Here is a 19411-nt window from a genome sequence, read left to right on the forward strand (position 1 = left end):
TCTTTAATAGTCGTCTAAAACTCAGCGAGGATCATGATTTTGAAAGAAAATCCATCCTGGAAAAAAAAAATCACATTTCTATTTAAGAATTTGAATTTTGTATTGTTACAGGTAACCTCTAGGAATAAATACTGTAACAGAAAAATTAAAGACAACATAAATCATAAGAATTGCCCATGCTGGATCAGACCAGCAGTCCACCAAATCCAATATACTGTCTCCAGCTGTGGCCAGTACCTGCTCCTTCACAGGAAGGTGCAAGAAACTCTGCAGCAGACATTAAGGGATAATCTGCTACCAGGTAAATTTCCTTCTAATCCTCCATAGTTAGAAACTGGCTAGTGTCTGGAAACTTGGGAATTTATACACCTTTGAAAACCGTTTATCTGTCCTGCTCATGTTCTAACTCCTGCTAGTATCATCCACCCGACCACTGAACTGGGTTGGGCTTTTTTGTTTGTTTGTTTGTTTGTTTTGGGGGGAGGGAGAGGGGGCGGCGGGAGGACGACGACGACGACAACACGCCCGTCAAACTCTTCTTTTCCGTGAGATGGTGGCAATGAGTTCCACAGGCCAGTGAGACACGATAAAAAGCACCCAAGCTGGGGTGTCTATTGGCAACCTCCTGCCCCCAGGGATACACACAGCCCCGACCCCAGCACACAGCGGTGCCCCCTCGGGGCTCCTCCCCTCGCTCTCCTCCTCCCGCAGGGCCCGGCCCGGCTCACCTGCCTGGCGGCGAGGCGGGAGCGGCTGCCAAGTCCCTCCTTCCATAGGGCGCCGCCCGGGGGCTGAGGCTCCGCTCTGGGCGGTGGGGGGCGAGGAAGGGGTTCCGCTCCCGCGGCCCAACCGGGAGAAGCGAGCGGCGGCGCCGGGCCTGAGCGGCCGTTAGCAACGCGGGACGCCACCGCGCTCCTTCTTGGCAACGCCCGCAGGGGGCGCTCTGCGCGACGGGCTGGCCGTGCGCGTGTCCCCGCGAGGGAGAGAGAGCGCGAGAGGCAGGGTCGGGGCTGCTGCCGAACCGACGGGGCTGCGCGCGCACGGCCCAGTCCGGAAGTCGCGGACTCCAGGGCCGGGGTTCGGCTGGGAGTGCGCCGCCATTACAGCGGGCGGCGGCTGCAGGGCAGGCTTCTCCATTTTGTCCAGCTGGGGGCGTTGGGAAGGATCCGTAGTGTGGGCGGTGCTCCAGCACCAGCGCACGTCACGCGGGGGAGCGCGAGGCCCCTGTGTGTGGGAAGAAGGGGCGTCTCGCGCCTGTCAGCTGGACGCGTGAGGACGGGAATGTCGGCCAGGGCGCCGCGGAGCGAAGAGGAGGAGGAGGGGGCGAAGCTGCACCACAAGGAAGAGCTGAACCGAAAGGTGGGCCGGGGGGGAAGGAGCTCGCGCCCGACGCTCGCGCCCATGGCCCTCGGAAGTTCCGGCCTGTGCAGAGCGGAATAGAGAGAGAAAACTGGCCGGTGTACTAGCTCTGGTGGGGGTCAGGAGCGGGAGGAGTAGTGGTGGGGCCTGGGCCCCCTGCCGGCGGGGCGAGGGCAGAGCATAGCATTATCCCCTTTTTGCAGCAGCAGCAGCAGCATGTGTCTCATCTTGCAAATTTGGCTTCCTCGCGCCTGCATCGTAGCAGTGTGCTGTCACACTGCAGGCTTCACGTCATGATGCCGGCACAGCGAATGAAGATCTTGCATTGGCCCTGAAACTACTTTCAGAGAAATCATGTGAAAATGGGGAGGCAGGGAGTAATGAGGAGCATGAGTAAGGGTGATGGCGTTATTTTTACGCAGCGGAAAAAAAGAGAGAGAGTACCAGGAGAAAGCTGACATTTCTTCAATCCTTTAAATTTTCACAGTAGAAAAACTTCCACCATAATTTGGCCTTAACTAATTTCCATAGTGGCAGTGTTAAAGAACCAAATGGACATATAGGTTGAACTCTTTTTTCATGCCACGTGCTAGTGATCATTCCTGGTCAAGCTTGAGATACATGGGCCGGGCATTGTGTGTTATCTCTTATGCTGTGGCTACTCATCTCATACGTGCTCCATGGTGACAAAATATTTTCATCTCCGGAGTTGGCATTCTGGCATTTTTACAAGCACTAAATATTTACTGTAGAGACAGTTTGTAAAATTCCAAGGAACTTCCTTCACTTCCTTTTGTACACTTACTGCTTTTCCATAGGGTCCTCGGTGAAGGATATTGCTGTAAAACGTGTGCTATGTTTTGATCACCTAAGAGACTGAAATGGGATCAAAAGTGGCTTTATGCCAACTTTGTGAATTTTGAGTTCTGGGACCAGTTAAGGTGCTGTTCAGTCCATAGCATAAACTAGAGGAGATGCTGTGCTGTTCCAGCTTATGTCCAGTTGCCTGTGACCCCAAGAGCCATTCTTGCAGCCTGTAATAGCTGACATATAGAGGTTCTCTGATCTTTTTTCCAGCACTTGCCCCTATATCAGGGAAAGAAAGTGTGGGCAGCTCTGCATCCCAAGAATTCTCCCTACCCTGGAGGAGTTTCCAAGAAATTGACTAGTTTGGCTTCACAGCCTCTTTGCACTGTTAGAAGTTAGAAGAAGAAGTTAGAAAAATGCAAGAACATAAAACCCAAAACCCTGAAAAAACCGACTTTTTTCCCTGAAAAGAACCCCCCTCTGCACAAAATAGACTTTTCATAACAGTGCCCAGTTCTGAGTAATTCTGCTCTCACACCATTATTATGCTGTTACTCCACTAACCTCAGTGAAATTCTCCTGATATACACTAGGATAATTCAGAATTTAGTTCCTAGCCTGTTCAGTCATCCCTGTTGATTACAAAACATAAGAACTACTATATTTGCCTATACAGCAATCCCATGTACAAGAATGGTAGGTTTTATTATGGTCTGATCAAAGCTCATTGAAAGCAATAGAAGGACTCTCATTGACTTCAATAGGGTTTGGAATCAGGCCCTATATATGTAGTGGTGATCACATGCAATTGTGGGGAAAAAGATGCAAATCATTTACAAATTACCTCCTTTCTAAAGCATGTATTTGAAAATGTGATTTACTCCCTCCTGGCTTGCTGGCTCAGCCCATTATTGATATCTAGTTTTCAGGTCAAATTAATTTCAGCAAAATTTACTTCAGTTTCTTTCAGGTATATGCAATATATACACAATATCTTACTGGTTATGTGTATATTGGCTACTGAAACACCATCTTTCATGTCTCAATTTACTTTCTATTCTTTACTCCATCACTTTTCTATCTAGTTTCTCCTGGACCCTTCAGAGTAAGGGGAATGCAAATGTTTGTCTAGCTGAAAACATGGTTTGGGGAGTTAATAGTGGGTTATAACATACTGAATTATTTGTCGTAAATCTGGAGTTCTGTTATGTTTTTCAGATTAAAGAGCAGAAAGTTGTAGTTGATGAACTTTCTAACTTGAAGAAGAATCGGGTGAGTGATTATAAAGTGTTTTTTTAACAATTCTTTATTTTGCATTAGGTAAATGAAGGTGGGGGAAAGCATGAAAAAATAAACACAGACTCTTCAAAATAGCTGATGCCCACTATGAGTCTGTCGGGTTCTTTTTTAAGACAGCATTTAGGTATTGTTATACTGATCTTCTTAATATAGTTTACACTCCTCCTCAAAGAAGATTTATTTTCCATTTTGTGATAGTGATGGAATGTAGCACATCCCAGAACAAAATAAAACATTTTAAGGCTTCCTCCTCACCTCCTAAACACATCTCAATGCTTCAAGCCAAAAAGAAGACAATTCCTAATGTCCTACTATATGTTTTCTATGTGGTGAAGGAATTACTTTCAGAACTAAGCTGTGTAGTAACTGATTTTTATAAGGGAATTACCAAATTTTGATGTCAGACATATAATATCTATCACAGATTTTCTCACATTTTTAAGGCAAAAGTTGTTTAAAATTGATTTTATAAATAAAAGAAGACCCTCTCTGCTGTTATTCTCCTCTAAAAGCCCTTTTAGTTTTATGACCATTATGCAAGAATTGGTAGGTTGAAGGGCTGTAAATAGAAATGGACCAGGTTAAATGAGAGAACAGATATTATGGGCCCTGATAAGCAAATAAATATTTTCCTTTTCGCTAAGCAGAACTTATACTGGCTGAAACTTCAAGATAAAGATGCATAAGCTAGATGGAAGGGGAAATATCTGCTCTCTTTTTAACAACTAAAAAAGGCGTACAACTTTTCCATGACTACTTAAGAATGATTGTATTCTGATATTTTTCAGTTTTTCTGTATGGATATCAGTCTGATTAATCAGTGTCTTTTTTGTAAAAAGATAAAATATTTAATGTAGTTTGGTTTTGGATCAGCATAATTTGTTTTTGCCATTAATCATGTCCATTATGGGTTGGGTTTGCAGAAGCCCTTAGCATTGGTCTAACTGCTTTCCTTGAAATTAGTGAGAGATTTTACCATTAATTTTGAAGGGAGCAGAGTTAAACCATTTCTGAGCATGTGTGAAAATCCTGCTCTATATGCATAAATTAAAAACCTTTTTTAAAACTAAAGATAGAGTTAATTATATACAAACGCCATCTACAAAACATATGTAAGTGCACACTTTATTTTCAGAGATATCTTACATGTTACTTACAAACTACCTATCTCTGCAGTGCACAGAAAAAATTAACAATGTAAATGGACTTACATGTTCTTAAAAATAAATCCTTCGGAGTGCAGGTAAATTATGCAGAAACATGTAAACAATTCCTGATAAAAGCAGAATTAGTCTGAGCCCTGGATAGCTCAGGACCGATAAAGAATCCATGTCAAATAAGATCAATTTTTTTTTGGTACAGTTATTAGTGGACATATATTCACATCAGAGTTGGCACTGACTGGCTGACTCACTGGCAGTTTTAACAAAGAGTATAAGGAATAGATTCCAACATGATAGCTTGATACGAACAGCTTAAAGAATTAAAAGATTAAATGAGGAGAGAGACTGAGGTACATTGGAGAGGCAGTATGAGAAAGCATGTATCTGCCACTTCTGGTTCAATGGGTGTTCTGTGGATAGACGACTTCAGGGCTCTCCATCTGAAGTTTCACAGGCACACAAATGCACTTTTTTTTTTTTAAACTGTTTATAGTGTGCCAGTTGAGACTGCTTTCTCATCTTTTGCTTAACAGTTCAGTTCTGATAGGATTCAGGTTTTGTCCCCTAGCATCCTGGCTAAATAGTTCAGTGTGCCTTTGTGTAATTAGTGAATACCATGGATACAAGCTGATAAAGAATTGTCATTATGATACAGTAGAACCTCGCTTTTACAAACACAGATTTTATGAACCACCAGTTACATGAACTATTTTTTCCGATGGGACAAGGAGTCACATGATGAAAGAGATGTCAGTGACGAACAGGTCAACATCCCTTCATATTCCGATGCCTTCAGTGTGTTGGAAATTGCTTTGCAGTTATTTAAGACAAGAAGAAAATGATGCTGTGCTCTATACTGCAATTATGCACTGTACTGACTAATCTTTAGATGTTCAATTTTATGAACTTCTTGACTCAGTCCCCAATTAGTTTGTAACATAGAGGCTCTCCTGTATATATAATTTATGTTGGGCCAAATCCTGTAGTTTTTAATCAATCTAAGCTTTCACTGAAGTTGAGTGAGTACGGACTCCAGGACTTCGTCAATGTAAATGGTATCTGCGTTCTGTAGTGTTTTACAACTATAACATGTATTGCAAAGAATCAACTTTTTAATATTTTTGTCTTTTATCTTACACTTTCTGTATCATATACATCTATTTTTACTACAGTGCCATTTAATGTAGTGAATTGATGGACATTTGGCATTTAAAACAGAAGGAGAATTTTTGTCCTTTTGGAGTCAATGCTTTCAATAATGTCTTATCCAACTGATTAAAATGTCTAACTTGTCCTGATATTTGTCAATATCATGTTAGCTGTTCATACACTTTAAGTATTCATAAATATTTTTACTTTTAATTTAATTTATATTTGAAATAGTGGCACTTGACTCATCATATTTGGGGAAAGAAGAATATAAAATAGAACTGTGTAACAGTGCTGTGGATGGTAAAACCATTGTCTTGGTTACACATTAGGCTTCTGCTATGGACTTGTTGTTAACATTAACCTAACCCAATTTCCTTCTTATTTTTCAGAAAGTTTATAAGCAGCAACTCAATAGCAACATATTTTTTCTTGTAGACAGAACAGAAACACTATCTGAATGCAAAAGTAAGTTCTTAGCACACACTGCCTACCAATATTTAAAGGTGGTATTTGTAACTGTAGGATTTCCCATGCAGATCAAAACGAACAATCATCATTTATTTATTCAAAGTTGTATGATTGCTGTGGCTAATTTGTATGGATAGGACAGAAGATGAAGTGATCACAATATTATGTATGTGCGCAATAAGATACTTAAAATGAAAATCTGCCAGTGCTAAAGATGTAGGCAGGGATGTCAGGAAAAAATGTAGTAGACCTAGTGCCCAATCCTCTGAAACGCTGAGTATCCTCAATTCCTTTCAGGAAGCAGTCAGCATCTTGCAGCATTTGAAGAATAAGCCTGTCTGAAAGTAGCATGGGATAGGGAAGAAAGAAAACTGAAGTTAATCTGAGATCAAGGTTGGAAACCTTAGGGGGCTGGAGGAAAGGGCTTTAGGATTATGGAGATGTGGAGAGTTGAAGATCTAGGGCAGAAGCAGCTGGAGATGGGAGAATGAGAGACAGACTTGATGGTTAAATAAAGATCAAGAAGCATGAATTGGACAAGAAATCTAGGGATATGTGAGGAATGAATTCCAGGATGCAAATGAACTCAGTAATTTCTGGAATGAACAAATGATGCTCTCTTTTTGTTTGTGTTTTTAATCAGTTTACACTGTTAAGACTTTAGTTAAGATAGTTCACTGCAGTTTGTTATGATAGTAAAGTGCAAATCTTATATTCACAGTAGTTAGGAGTTCACCGGGTTCTGATATTGGTAATAGTCTTGTATATAAAAATGCTATAGAATAATAATGACTTAGATTAGAGGGATAGATTGTAAACTCTTTGGGGCAGGGACTGTCTTTGTTCTATATTCGTACAATGCCTAGCTAAGAATATATATGTAAATTGTAATTTGAGTATTTTTAAAAGAGAAAAAGCTGCAATGGGCTGATTTGTGCTATGGTACTGATGCATAACACTTTCATATTTTCTTGTTACGTGTCTTTAAATTTGTCTTGATTGGACAATTAGCTGTAATTACTGATTTATCAGGTACCATTATTATTATTAACATTATTATTATTAATTATTTGTATTGTCATAGTGCCTAAGAGGCACAGTCTTGGACCAGGACCCTATTGTGCTAGGCACTGTACAAATATAGAGCAGAAAGACAGTCCCTGTCCCAAAGAGTTTATAGTCCATCGCTCTAAGTTGTTATTATTCTACTGCATTTATCTACTTTATTAAAAGAATTTTCAGTGATTATTTATTTCCTCTTTTCTTCTATGCAGACACATTAGATGAACTGAAGAGGGCACATCAGGAGATAGAAAATTCAGAGAAGACCAAAATCAGGAAATAATTTAAATTCTACATAGCAATGTGTGGCATTTGTTGTGTTGTCAGCTTGTCTGTTCAGCACACTGTTGGTGACTTCTTAAAAAAAGAAATGCTATGCAACCTTAGAAGAAGAGGACCTAACAGAAGCCAGCTGCTGATAAAGACTGTGTCTGATCTCTCCTACCAATGTTCGTTTTCTGGCCATGTACTTCACTTGAGGGGATTGATGACTCCCCAGCCTGTGACAGACATCAATAATAATGTGTTTCTTTGGAATGGAGAAGTCTTCAGTGGAATTCATGTAGAGGCAGTAGAGAACGATACACAAGTTATGTTTCATCATCTTTCGTCATGCAGTAGTGAATCTGATATTTTGTCACTCTTCTCATCTGTTCAGGGTCCATGGTCTTTTATTTATTATCAGGCATCTAGACACTACTTGTGGTTTGGTAGGGATTATTTTGGTCGTCGTAGTTTGTTGTGGCAGTTTAATAATGAGCTTGACAAGGCTCTCTGTCTCTCGTCTGTAAGTGCTCTTTCTGAATCTGATAACCAATGGCAGGAAGTCCCAGCATCTGGAATTTACAAAATTGATCTCAAGGCCTGTGCTATTTCTGAGTCTTTGGTTTTAACATTATATCCTTGGAAATACCATTCCAAAGAAAATGCAATAGAAGAAACATTCCTCAGTGGCCTGGATCAGATTTCAAAAGATTTGCCAGCCTATGTGTCTCTTAGGATGAATGATTCTAAACTTTCTCTAATAACACCAGTTGTTCCTTTAAATAGGACAGTTCCTGAAACTTCAGTTGATTCTCATTGTACTAACATTACCAATAATATAGTTACTGTAGAAGATCTTCATGGATTTCTTGCAGAAGAGCACAAGAAGAAATTGGTCCATCAGCTTATTGATGTTTTAAGTGAAGCAATAAAGAGACGTGTTTTATATCTGTTTAGAGATACAGATCAGCTAACCAGAGAAATATTGAGTATACCTACCAGAAAAGCACATGTTGCAATACTCTTTTCTGGTGGCATTGATTCTATGCTTATTGCAACCCTAGCTGATCAACATATTCCTTTGGAAGAACCAATTGATCTTCTCAATGTAGCCTTCATGATTAAAGAACAGACTAAACAAAGCAAGCAGAAAAAAGAACTTGAATTGCATTCTGGTCAGGAATGCTTTAAAAAACTTGATACTATACCTGTTAATAACTTCTCTTGCTTCAATGTGCCTGACAGAATCACTGGCAGGGCAGGACTGAAAGAACTAGCGACTATTAATCCTTCAAGAACTTGGAATTTTGTGGAAATTAATGTTACACTTGAGGAACTGAAAAGAATGAGACAACAGCGCATAAGCCACTTAGTTTATCCATTGGATACTGTTTTGGATGACAGCATTGGTTGTGCAGTTTGGTTTGCTTCCAAGGGAGAGGGTTTTATTACTAACCAGGGAGATCTAAAACCATATAAAAGTTCTGCAAAGGTATAAAATCTCTCTTTGTCTTATGGTTGGGCAATAAAAATAAGGATAATGCAATTTAGCTTCAGTAGTCAGTAAAGAATCTAAAAAATATCCAAGGTCCCTGGACTACAGTAGCAAACATAGGTAACTTTTGCAGTTGTAATAAGTGTATAACTGTGTCTGCAACTCCAAAAATGCAGGACTCTTGCATTCAGTTCCTTTGCCATGGAATTATTATATTCAGTAAGCTTGAGTATACAGCAATAGAACTGGGAAAGGCAATAATCTTCAGCCTGGAATATTCAATTTTTGAATTGTAGTAGTAGAGAATAATTGTACCATCAGATCCAGTCTAAACACATTTGAAATATTTAAATCTGTGGAAAATTTAGTTAATCAGCATTGTTTTGTGCTGACATCCCACAAACTAGCAATTCTCCCAACATCATTATTTGGATTGGTAGGTGACAAAACAAAATGCTATTACTATTGAGGGGAGAGGATTGTTTTTTGAAGGCTTTTGACATATTTTAAACAATCATATATAGAGCAACTTTTCCCCTGTACCCACCTAATATTTTTTTTGCAGTTTGAAAGGGGCAACTCCTTTCAATAAATTTGACAGCCTTTTCAAGAATTCTCATCTTTCCTCCCTCTTGTCTTTGGTGACTAGTATGGGGGAAAGAATAAATGTGTTGTGTTTTTCTTTTTAAATGATGCTGCATATTTTCAGTCCACTTCTGCCTCTACTTTGAGATTTATATTATTTTGCTGTCAGTTAATGGGGACATGTTAAGTGGTTGGAGTAAAATAATAGAGGTTTTAAAGCAGAGTTGAATGAATTTTGCTTTATTTTTAGATTGTACTACAACTTATAATGGCTTATATAATGGCCATTATAGATGACTCAAAGATGTGGATACTTGTTTTATTTTAGTTGTTTTTTGAGTGACTTGATTTACTTAGCAGTTTCCCAATTTTTCAAAAAGTTCAAATTATTTCTCCTCCCCCCCCCCCCCCCCCCCAAAAAATAGGCTGAAATGACTCACAATTATAACAGTGCATTGTTTTTTTTTTGTTGTTTTAAATGAATTAAAACGTGTGTATACTGTTCAGGTCTGATCCTGCTCCAATTTAAATCAGGGTTCCCAGTGACTTCAATGGGAACAAGGTCAGGCCCTCTAAAAATTAATAATGCAGGCTTATTCTATTACATTAGTCTAAACGTATTAGAATATTTTTTGGGTTTATTTTCAGATTGTTACAGTTGAGTATTTTTTAGGTATATAACATGTTTCTCCCTTTAATTTGGTTTCCTAGATAAATACTAAAATAACACTTTTTATACTCTTCTGTAGGTTGTGCTTACAGGAATTGGAGCAGATGAGCAGCTTGCAGGCTATTCCCGACATCGTGTTTGCTTCAAGAAATATGGTTTAGAGGGCTTGAATAAGGAACTAGGAATGGAACTGGGTCGTATTTCTTCTAGAAATCTTGGGCGGGATGACAGGATTATTGGAGATCATGGAAAAGAAGCAAGGTAGCGCTGTTTTAACATGCGGCAAACAGTTTCAACTCACAACTCCAGTTCTAGCACTGCAGTGGCATTTTAAATCAAAACTGTCTTAATTTTTTAAAAATTCCATGAGGACACTTTTGTGTAGCTGTGTGTGTGTAAGCACGCACACACACATATATAATACAAAACAAAGTTTGGGCCTGTACTAATTTAAAGTGCTTAAAACAACCTGAAAAATCACATTTCCACCTGAAAATTTTACTTCCAATCTCATGTTAGTATGATAACATTACCTTCACAAGCAGTCAGTCATTTGAGATGACCTCACCTGCACACTGTGGTTCTTGGGGTACCTAGGATTGTGAGCCACCCTGTTACCACTTTGCCACCAGCAAGAGAGAGTTGCTGGTGCTTAACCATTTGCAGTGTTATCAGCTCCCTGACACCTCCAGTCTGTTACTCACCCAAACAATCTCCTCTGGACAACTAGCCTGGTCTCTCTCTCTCTTTGCAGGTTAACAGTAGGTGCACCTCTGTCCCTAAAACCCTTTGAAGTGTTTCCCTGTGATATCTTACCCTTGTCACTGGCTGCTCAGATAAATACCAGTTTTGCTATCCCCAAGGAGACAGTCTATACACAAGGGTGTTTGATTCAACTGAAGATCTGCTCATATATATTATCGCAACACTGATATATTTATAGTGAAAACTATAATAAATTTATCAGCAGCAGCTAAAATTTAAGAGAGAATGAGTAAGGCTAGTGCAATCAACAAGGTAACAAAACTCCATATGCACTTTCTAGAGACCAAATTAAATTTGAACAGTCTAACCATCTGTCTAAAAGTTTTATCTCACATAAATGTTCTTTTATAGTGCTGCCAACCAGGGCAGATTGGGATCCCATGTGCCCACTTACTTCCTCAGGTGCAGGATAAAGAGATGTCCTTTTGCTTCTCTATATATCCATCAGAATTCATCATTGATCGTCCCGATGATCCCTCCCTCCCTCCCCTTGGATTTATTCCCTGTTGTGCTGACTTCATGTTGATTTGACATTTTTGTGTTGACTTAATGTGCAGATGAGGATTCTATTAGTTGGCTTACAAAGCTTAATTTATATGTGATCGAATGCAAACAAATGAATATACATCCTTTGTCTAGTAGAAATGTTTGTAAACAATACACTAGATATTTATTTGTTTTGGAGTTTAAACCTGGTCAAGGTAACAGTTTTTCTTTATATTATTTTCTCTTTAGATTTCCTTTCCTTGATGAAGATGTTGTTTCGTTTCTTAACTCTCTGCCTGTTTCGGAAAAAGCAGATTTGACGCTACCTCGAGGAATTGGTGAAAAATTACTTTTGCGCCTTGCAGCTAAAGAGCTTGGCCTCACGGCCTCTACTATTCTGCCAAAGAGGGCCATGCAATTTGGATCCCGGATTGCAAAAATGGAAAACAACAATGAAAAGGCAACTGATAAATGCAGCAGACTCCAGTCAGTTTCAGTAGACTAATTTAGAAGACTGAAATTGAAGGTTTGTTTACAGCACATCTTATGAGAAATTTATGGTTTCAAACTGTGTTTTATTATGTGTGGATCTTCAATAAAATCCTCACCATTTAATCAGTTTAACTAATTAAACCTTGTATTTGACATGAAGAACTACTATATTATTGAATCTGGTCTAACAGAGCTTGACTGCCCTAGGTGGAAAGAAAAGCAGGGTTCAATGGAAAAAAGACAGATTCAGGCTATTTTTTAGTTATTTATTTTATTTTTTTTAAATCTAATTTTCACAGGGCTTGAGGGAAACACTTTGAATCCCGCTTCGCCCCCCATGGTATGAAGCTATTATATAACATTAACTCAATAGAAAATGTCTTATCTCTAGGGATTATTGTGTGTTTATCTTCTGTTGCAGGAAAACCTACTGTTCATCACATACACTCTACAGGAACATTCTACCCTTTTATCAAATGTTGCATTGTACATTGAAATGTACTCCACATTAAACATTTTAAATGTTTGTATTTTATATATTTAAAAAATGAAACTCACTTTTAGGAATTTTTAGTTCAAGAGACTAAGTGCATATCAGAACAATGTTAGGATTTGGGAAAACGCAAGATTTAACACTGCAAGTAATTTAATTCTCAATGAATGTCTGTAAGAAAGTAACAATGTACATAATAAAAATCCTCTGTTTCTTTTTTATTTTATTTTGTTTATGACAACCATCCTAATTAGGATAGAATGTCAAGCAGAAATGAGAAAGTGACCATAAATATTTGTAGAAGGGGAAGACCTGAAATTTGAAAGGGAGGGGGGGGGGAGAGAGAAATTATTTTTAAACCCTGTATTGAATGTCTCCCTAACTCTACATAAATTAAGGCTGTGTGATTGAGTATATACCCCATCTTGGCCCTGAAATGTTAATGTGAGCCTGAGATGCCAGTTGACATCTGGCTGCACCTGGAGGGTGGGCCAGGCCTAATTAAAGATGCAGCCCAGCTGGGGAAGGAGATGGATGATGACTATAAAGAAAGGAAGCAGAGATTAGGAGGACTGTAGAGAAGGAACTGTGTACTTTCCCCCCTTTCCCTTCAAATCCCTTGGCACTGGAAATTGGGAGGCTTAAGGAAGACATCCGGGGGAGATTTGGTGTTGGGATTCTTTTGGGTGTGGGAAGAGGTCAGGTAAGACTTAGAGCAGACTTCAGGGAAAGACCTAATAAAACATCAGGACCTGGACTTCAAGGGAAAGAATCCTGGAAGGCATTCAGGAAAGGAATAGAACAAAGGAAACTTAGAGGGTTGAATGGTCAAAATGGAAGAAGTTGTTTTAGGATTTTATTGGGGGGGATTAAGAGTCCTCGGAATCCCAACCCTGAAAAAAGGCTGAAGTTACAGCCTGTCAGCAGACCTCTCCACAGCCTCTAACAGGAAGAAGTCCAGGCAAGCAGCAGCAGCAAAGAATCGGAAGAATATCTGCTGGTTATAAGGTCCCTGGACTGGAGCACTGTGTAATAGGAGGGCTTTGGTTTCCCTTCCAGCCACTGGGGAAGGGCCTGAGATCCCTGCTGTATGGGATAAGCCCTGAGAAGAGTTGAGGGTGGAAGATCAGAGTAAGGACAGGACCTGTTTTTTGTTGGACTCCGTTACCCTGGAATCAGTGGGACTAAACATGAGGGGGGCAGAGGGTTGAGCTAGAGGAGGACCCCCACAGCGCTGGTAGCTGCTGGCAGGAAGCAACAGATGAAGAGAGCCTGCTAGGCATGTGCCTAGCTAGCAGGGGTGGGCCTGCAGGGAGTCCTGTATGAGCTCTAATTCCATGTAGTACGGCTTTTCTATTTTGACTAAAGCTTAAGTTTTCTGCTACTGATTTTATTGTGTTAACCAGATTCTGGCATTCAGTTAGCTTCACTGAGCCAGCTTTATTCCTGCTGCCAGTGGTTTAATTTCATCAGAGATTAATTTGGGCGATGTGTGATCAGGTCAGGAACAAATTATTCCTAACCTTTATTTTAATCACAAGGCCACTGTTCCCCCTCTGACGAAAGCTGGCCGATACAGCTCTCTGATTCAGTCAGAACCATGCAGAAAGTGCCCTACTTTAGAGGATTGCATTGGGTTACTAAGTGTCACAACAGACAAAAGCAGCACCGCCTTTCAAAACAAGCCCAAGACAAGCAATTGGTGCCACACGTCATGTGGCCAGAAGTGACATAGTTGGGTGCGAGTCATGGGACTGGAAGTGACCCACAGCATGTGCCTGGAAGTGCAGCTAGCCCACAGGTGAGTGGGGCAGCCCAAGAGGCAACCTGTGGAGGCCGTCAGTGGCACGAGCTGTGCCGGGGCACCCCAGCCCAAGAGCTGATCCCAGGCCTGTCCCTCTCTCAAGACCCCCCCTCAGTCCAAGATGAACCCAACCCCTGTACCCTGGGACAATTACATGCCAGTTTGTCCTGCTGCCCACCCCATCCATCACACACACTCATCTTGCAGAGACAAATCAATGATCTATGTAGCAATGCTGCCATGGCTTCATTGCTAACTAGACCAAAGCGTGTGTTTACACATGCTACAATCACTCCCCCTGATTGCAGAGTAGTTATATCCTTACGTGCACACATAGTAAGGCTTTCCAGACATGGTTTTAACATTTTGAATAGTTTGCTGGTGTGCACATTGACTAGCTAATACGTGAAAGTATAATTTTTCTACAGTAGAGTTTAGCCGTGTCCCGTGTCGTCCCCCCCACCCCCCGTTTCCCACCACACACTTTTCCTAGTAGAGACAAGGCCAGAGGGAAAGACATTGGTTAGAACTAGTGCTATAATTTGAGAATATGGACCTCAAAAGCTTAAGAATGAAAGAAGCACAAAAGTATAAAAAATGAATTAGAGGAAGGACCTTTCTAATTAGTCTGTAGAAAAACTGTTCACTTCATAGCCCTCTACTCAAAATGGACAGCAGAAATGAAGCAGTGAACCGTACAGAAGGGTATTTGTTAAACGAGTTATATGGGTTGATGGTTTTAAAAGCTGCCTTTTTCTTAACTAAACCTATTACTTTAATAATTACAAATAGTATACTGCTTTGCATTTCTATAGCACCTTGCTTCATCTGAGTAGGTCAATGTTCTTTACAAACATCTAATTAGGTCACAGAACAGATGTCTGACCCATCTTCTCAAATTAGAGTACTAGTTCTAACCAAGTTCTTTCCCTTTGGCCTTGTCCTGGCATCTCCAGGAATTAAAGATTAATCTTTAATTCAAGATTGTCATGTGATGAAACCTCTAGGAATACATCCGACCAAAATTGGCAACCCTTGGCACAGAGAATTTAAGTATCCCAACGGTAAGTCAGTGGCAAAGCCAGGAATGATGGATCCTGGTTTCCATTTGTTTAACCACTAGATGCTATCACCATAAATTGGTAACATGGAGAATGCTATCTGTAGACCTTGGTGATCAGGTAACTAGAGGTGTCTGAACATAGAAAATTTTAGTTTGTGTGCGGTTCATTCACCAAGCCTTGCAAATGCAGTTCTTGGGTTGACAGTGATCCTAGTCCCCTTTACATAAAAGTTCAATTCAGCTACCTAGAACCTACCCAGGGAACTCAAGCACTGCATAGCTACTATCACTGGAGCTGGTCACAGAAATAAAAATGGAATTGCCGGTTATGAATAGTCAGGAAAAGACAGGATTCCCCTTCTCATAATACCAAGGCTCAGTGCTTACCCAGGATGGCATAGGTGCTCAGTTCCTTTCTTTGCTAATTCACTTGAACAAGAAGAAAATGAGGCTGGAAATGAAAGATTGAAAAAGAAGCTTAATAGAAAAACGTAAAAGTGAAAAACCAAGGAAGAGGCATAAAACATTATCTGAGTTCACACACCTTTTTGTTCCTCCATTAAGCATTGCAGAGGCCTCATATACCCAGCCAGTACTGTGTGTAAACCTGGCATGGTTGCCAGTCATCAGAAGATAGACATAGAAGACAAAATCATGTACTTGAAACAGCGGGGTTATCAAAACTAAGACAATTATAGACATTTTCAATAGAATGGTGGTAATTGGTTAATTAAACAAATATCAAAAATATCAACTGAATCTATGCAGATACTATAATGAATAAAGTGGACAAATAGTCCATCTACAATATACTTAATTTGTCAGTAAATCACAATTGAGGAGGCATGGAACTCAGGGAAGAAATTATGCACAGTGAATGTGGAAAACACATGGCTTAAATAAAAATACAAACATACTTCTTTTGTGTCTTAATAATTATTTTCCTTCAAAATAGAGTTGTTTCAATCTGTAGTGGACTTTTAAGATATGATGATATATTGAAGAGAGACATCTTTCTTCCACTGGAAATAGCAGCTGGATGGGGTTTACTTTTTATTCAGATATCTTGGTGAATACATAACAAATGTCCTCTGATTAAAATGATTGCAAATTGAAAGTAACTCAGGGAAAGATTTCCAACATTTAATATATTTGACAGGTGTAAAGTAATAGCAGAAGTTTACGTTCTGAATCCTAAGGCAACTTTCTAAATGGTAGTCATGTTTCATTAGGCATCCGAGGAATGAAATAAAAATGATTATTTGTATTATCAAAATTGGGAGAGTCCAAGGAATTTATGAGTCAATGGACCAGATCCTCAACTGGTGTAAATCAACATATATCCACTGATTCCTGTGGAGCTGTGCTAATTTACATCAGCTGAGGCGCTAGCACCAGGTATTCACAGTATTCTACATAACATACTGCTTGCTCAAAGCCACTGCTAGGTTTTCGTGCTAGGGTTATTTAACTGAACAATGCAGTGAAATCAGTGGGGAACAAGAGGACATGAACATTTAAAAAAAAATTGCACAACAAAATAAAGTGTTAATAGAAAAGAACTACACCCAGAAGGCAACGTTCTGAATTATATGGCATTATTCAGCAGATGGAAAAAGTTTCAGCTGTAATCCGCATAGTTACTCCCCAAGCAACTCTTGCTTTTACAATTAGGACAATCATTACAGCAAACACAGGTATACACAGACACAGCCTCATTGGGGTTTTTTTAGCTTTAAGAGCATCCTACAGTCAACTGCCAAACAGTTAGGTTCAGATCCACAAAGGTACTTAAGTGCCTAAGTTACAGCTTTGGCTCCATTGCAATCCACTATTACCTGGCAGCTCTGTGTTCTTGGGTAACCAGGGCGCGCAAAACCCCTACTCTCTCTGGCTCACCTGAATCCCACCCCCCCCCCCAGCCCCTGCTTGAACAAAAAACCAAAGGCATTTCAATATGAAAAGGCAGTGGAAGACACACCTAAAACCCTCCCAACAACCCCTAGCCTCAACTACATCATAGATGTAAAAAGGAGGAATCTCAATTAGCACATCGAATGGAGAACAGAAGCCTCATCTACATCGAAGCCGAAACAAGAATTAGCATAGCGTATGGAGAAGCAACCTCCAAAGCAGGATTGCACTGAACTCTGGGATTGGCAAAGCAGGGATGCACTGCATGATGGGAGATCTCTCACCTGATGTAAATGAACCCACACCTGCACATATCCAGCTCCGCAGTTATCAGACCATTCTAGTTATTGATATGCAAAACATTGAATCTGCCTGGTTGCATTGTGAGCTCCCTCAAGGAACACTGCCCATAGCCAGAAACGATCAGCTCCTTTTGTCCAGCATAAAGAAAACCATTCTGGGATACTTCCTTGAGACATTGTTTACCCATAAACAAACCTGGTCTACAAAAACCCCTACCCAACTTCAAACTTCTGTTCTGATGCCTGGATCCAAATGATGCATCAGATCCATTGGAACCTCCCTTTTTCCTGATTGTTCGTGTTGGGTGCTCTACCTAGCTCAAGCGCTCCAGACCCTAAGCTGAACAGCCTGTATCCTGGGAACCTCTGAACTGCTCGGACTGGTGAGACCCCCTCCCCCCCACATCTTCCCCGCCCAATGCTCTCTCTCTCTCTTTTAGTCCAGGCATAACTTTCTACTTTTATAATCAAACATGGGATAGCTTTCTCCAATACCCCAACTGTAATTGTGTAGTAGTGTAAGCGTTTGTTTTTCTCTCCTTGTATGGTATTACTATTAGTATCACAAGTTTTATATACCTGGCAATAAAATAACTGTTATAATCAAGCTGGTTACCTGTCCCCCTCCCTTCCCTTCCCCCCCTCCAAACTGCATTTACTCCTTTGTGTTCTTGGCTTCCCTATCTTGCTCTGCAGCAACGCTTGTTTTACCTAAGCCAAAGATCCCTGGAGTGCCCAAAAATCCTACGGGGTTTGCTCATCAAGGGGGTTACTGCTAGAATAATTGTAGAGTGAGGGGGGAGGCAGCTGAGAAATGCTACTCTGCCTAGCCTACGGAGTCCAGGGGCATATAAGGGTGGCAGCTGAAAGTGCTGTTTGTCCCAGCCTGATTGAGTCCAGGGGCAAATAAGGGAGGCAGCTGAAAAGTGCTGTTTGGACCCAGCCTGCTCAAAAGTGTGCTCTATTCTGGTGCGGTGCAAAGGGACATATAAGGGGGACAGCTGAGAAGTGCTGTGTCACCCAGCCTGCTGAGTTCAGGGACATATAAGGGATCAGCTGAGAGTGCTGATAGCCCTGTCCGCTCAGATGCACTCGGTTAATCTGGAATGTGTGTGTGTATCTGTGGGAGGGTTATTTGACTCTGGGGCTGGAGGAACCCAGCCCTGAAAACCTTAGGTCCTGCAGGATAGCTCCATTGGGAGGGGATTTGTAGCCATATGAACACACAAGTAACACAAGCAGTACATTAATAGAATCACACACCCCAAGTAACACAAGCAGTACATTAATAGAATCACACACACACACACACATACACACCCTTTCCAGGAAGGTAACCCTAATAAATGAGCATATCTCAAGGGGACGGGCAAATCTGGTAACACCACAAAACTCCTGTCAAAGCCATGGGTGCCTATATTGTCAGGATAAAAGTTCCCTCGGCTCCTACGTTTCTGGCTCTGAGCATGTGCACTGCTGCCTCCCAGGCACCTAAGCTCCAGAACAATTCATGAAGCAGGCATTTGGCTCCCTAACTCATGTGTGGTGTCCAATCCAGTAGGTGTGCTCAGAGGCTGCCTACTGGATTGGGTCCCTAAGTACCATTGTGGATCAAGACCTGTGAGACTCTGGGTAAGGCTTATGGCCTAATTTCAGAGCTGTTGAGCATCCATAGCTCCCACTGAAGACAATGGAAATTAATTTATAGGTTATAATCCAAAGGCCAGTGAAGCAACTGGGCTTTGGATCAGGCAACTAATGCACAACA

At 40.7% G+C, this 19411-nt stretch overlaps 3 protein-coding genes across 10 annotated transcripts in view; 2 read left to right on the forward strand and 1 right to left on the reverse strand.

Moving 5' to 3' along the window:
- Positions 1 to 912, reverse strand: part of ANKAR (ankyrin and armadillo repeat containing) — a 55433-nt gene extending 54521 nt beyond the window's left edge. For all 7 annotated transcript variants that reach the window (XR_010919833.1, XM_067549031.1, XM_067549030.1 and 4 more), the window contains exon 1: positions 729 to 912. The gene's annotated coding sequence lies outside the window, so the exon portion shown is untranslated. The remainder of the gene's footprint in view (positions 1 to 728) is intronic.
- On the forward strand, positions 177 to 7654 carry ASDURF (ASNSD1 upstream open reading frame). The gene is made up of 5 exons (XM_067547910.1): positions 177 to 255; positions 860 to 1359; positions 3385 to 3438; positions 6170 to 6245; positions 7523 to 7654. Exons 1-5 carry the CDS (start codon positions 177 to 179, stop codon positions 7591 to 7593), a joined length of 780 nt encoding a protein of 259 aa, XP_067404011.1. The 3' UTR covers positions 7594 to 7654.
- Positions 7612 to 12781, forward strand: ASNSD1 (asparagine synthetase domain containing 1). Of its 2 annotated transcripts, XM_067549035.1 has the most exons (4): positions 7612 to 9066; positions 10404 to 10585; positions 11825 to 12101; positions 12489 to 12781. In XM_067549035.1, exons 1-3 carry the CDS (start codon positions 7612 to 7614, stop codon positions 12078 to 12080), a joined length of 1893 nt encoding a protein of 630 aa, XP_067405136.1. In that variant the 3' UTR covers positions 12081 to 12101; positions 12489 to 12781. The 2 variants fall into 2 exon arrangements, with proteins under 2 accessions (XP_067405136.1, XP_067405135.1); XM_067549034.1 differs by having other exon boundaries at positions 11825 to 12781.
- Positions 12782 to 19411: the final 6630 nt, after the last annotated feature.

This window comes from Emydura macquarii, unplaced genomic scaffold, assembly GCF_026122565.2.
Source record: "Emydura macquarii macquarii isolate MOO-44397 ecotype Brisbane River unplaced genomic scaffold, CSIRO-AGI_Emac_v2 contig_1253, whole genome shotgun sequence".
NCBI lineage: Eukaryota > Metazoa > Chordata > Testudines > Chelidae > Emydura > Emydura macquarii.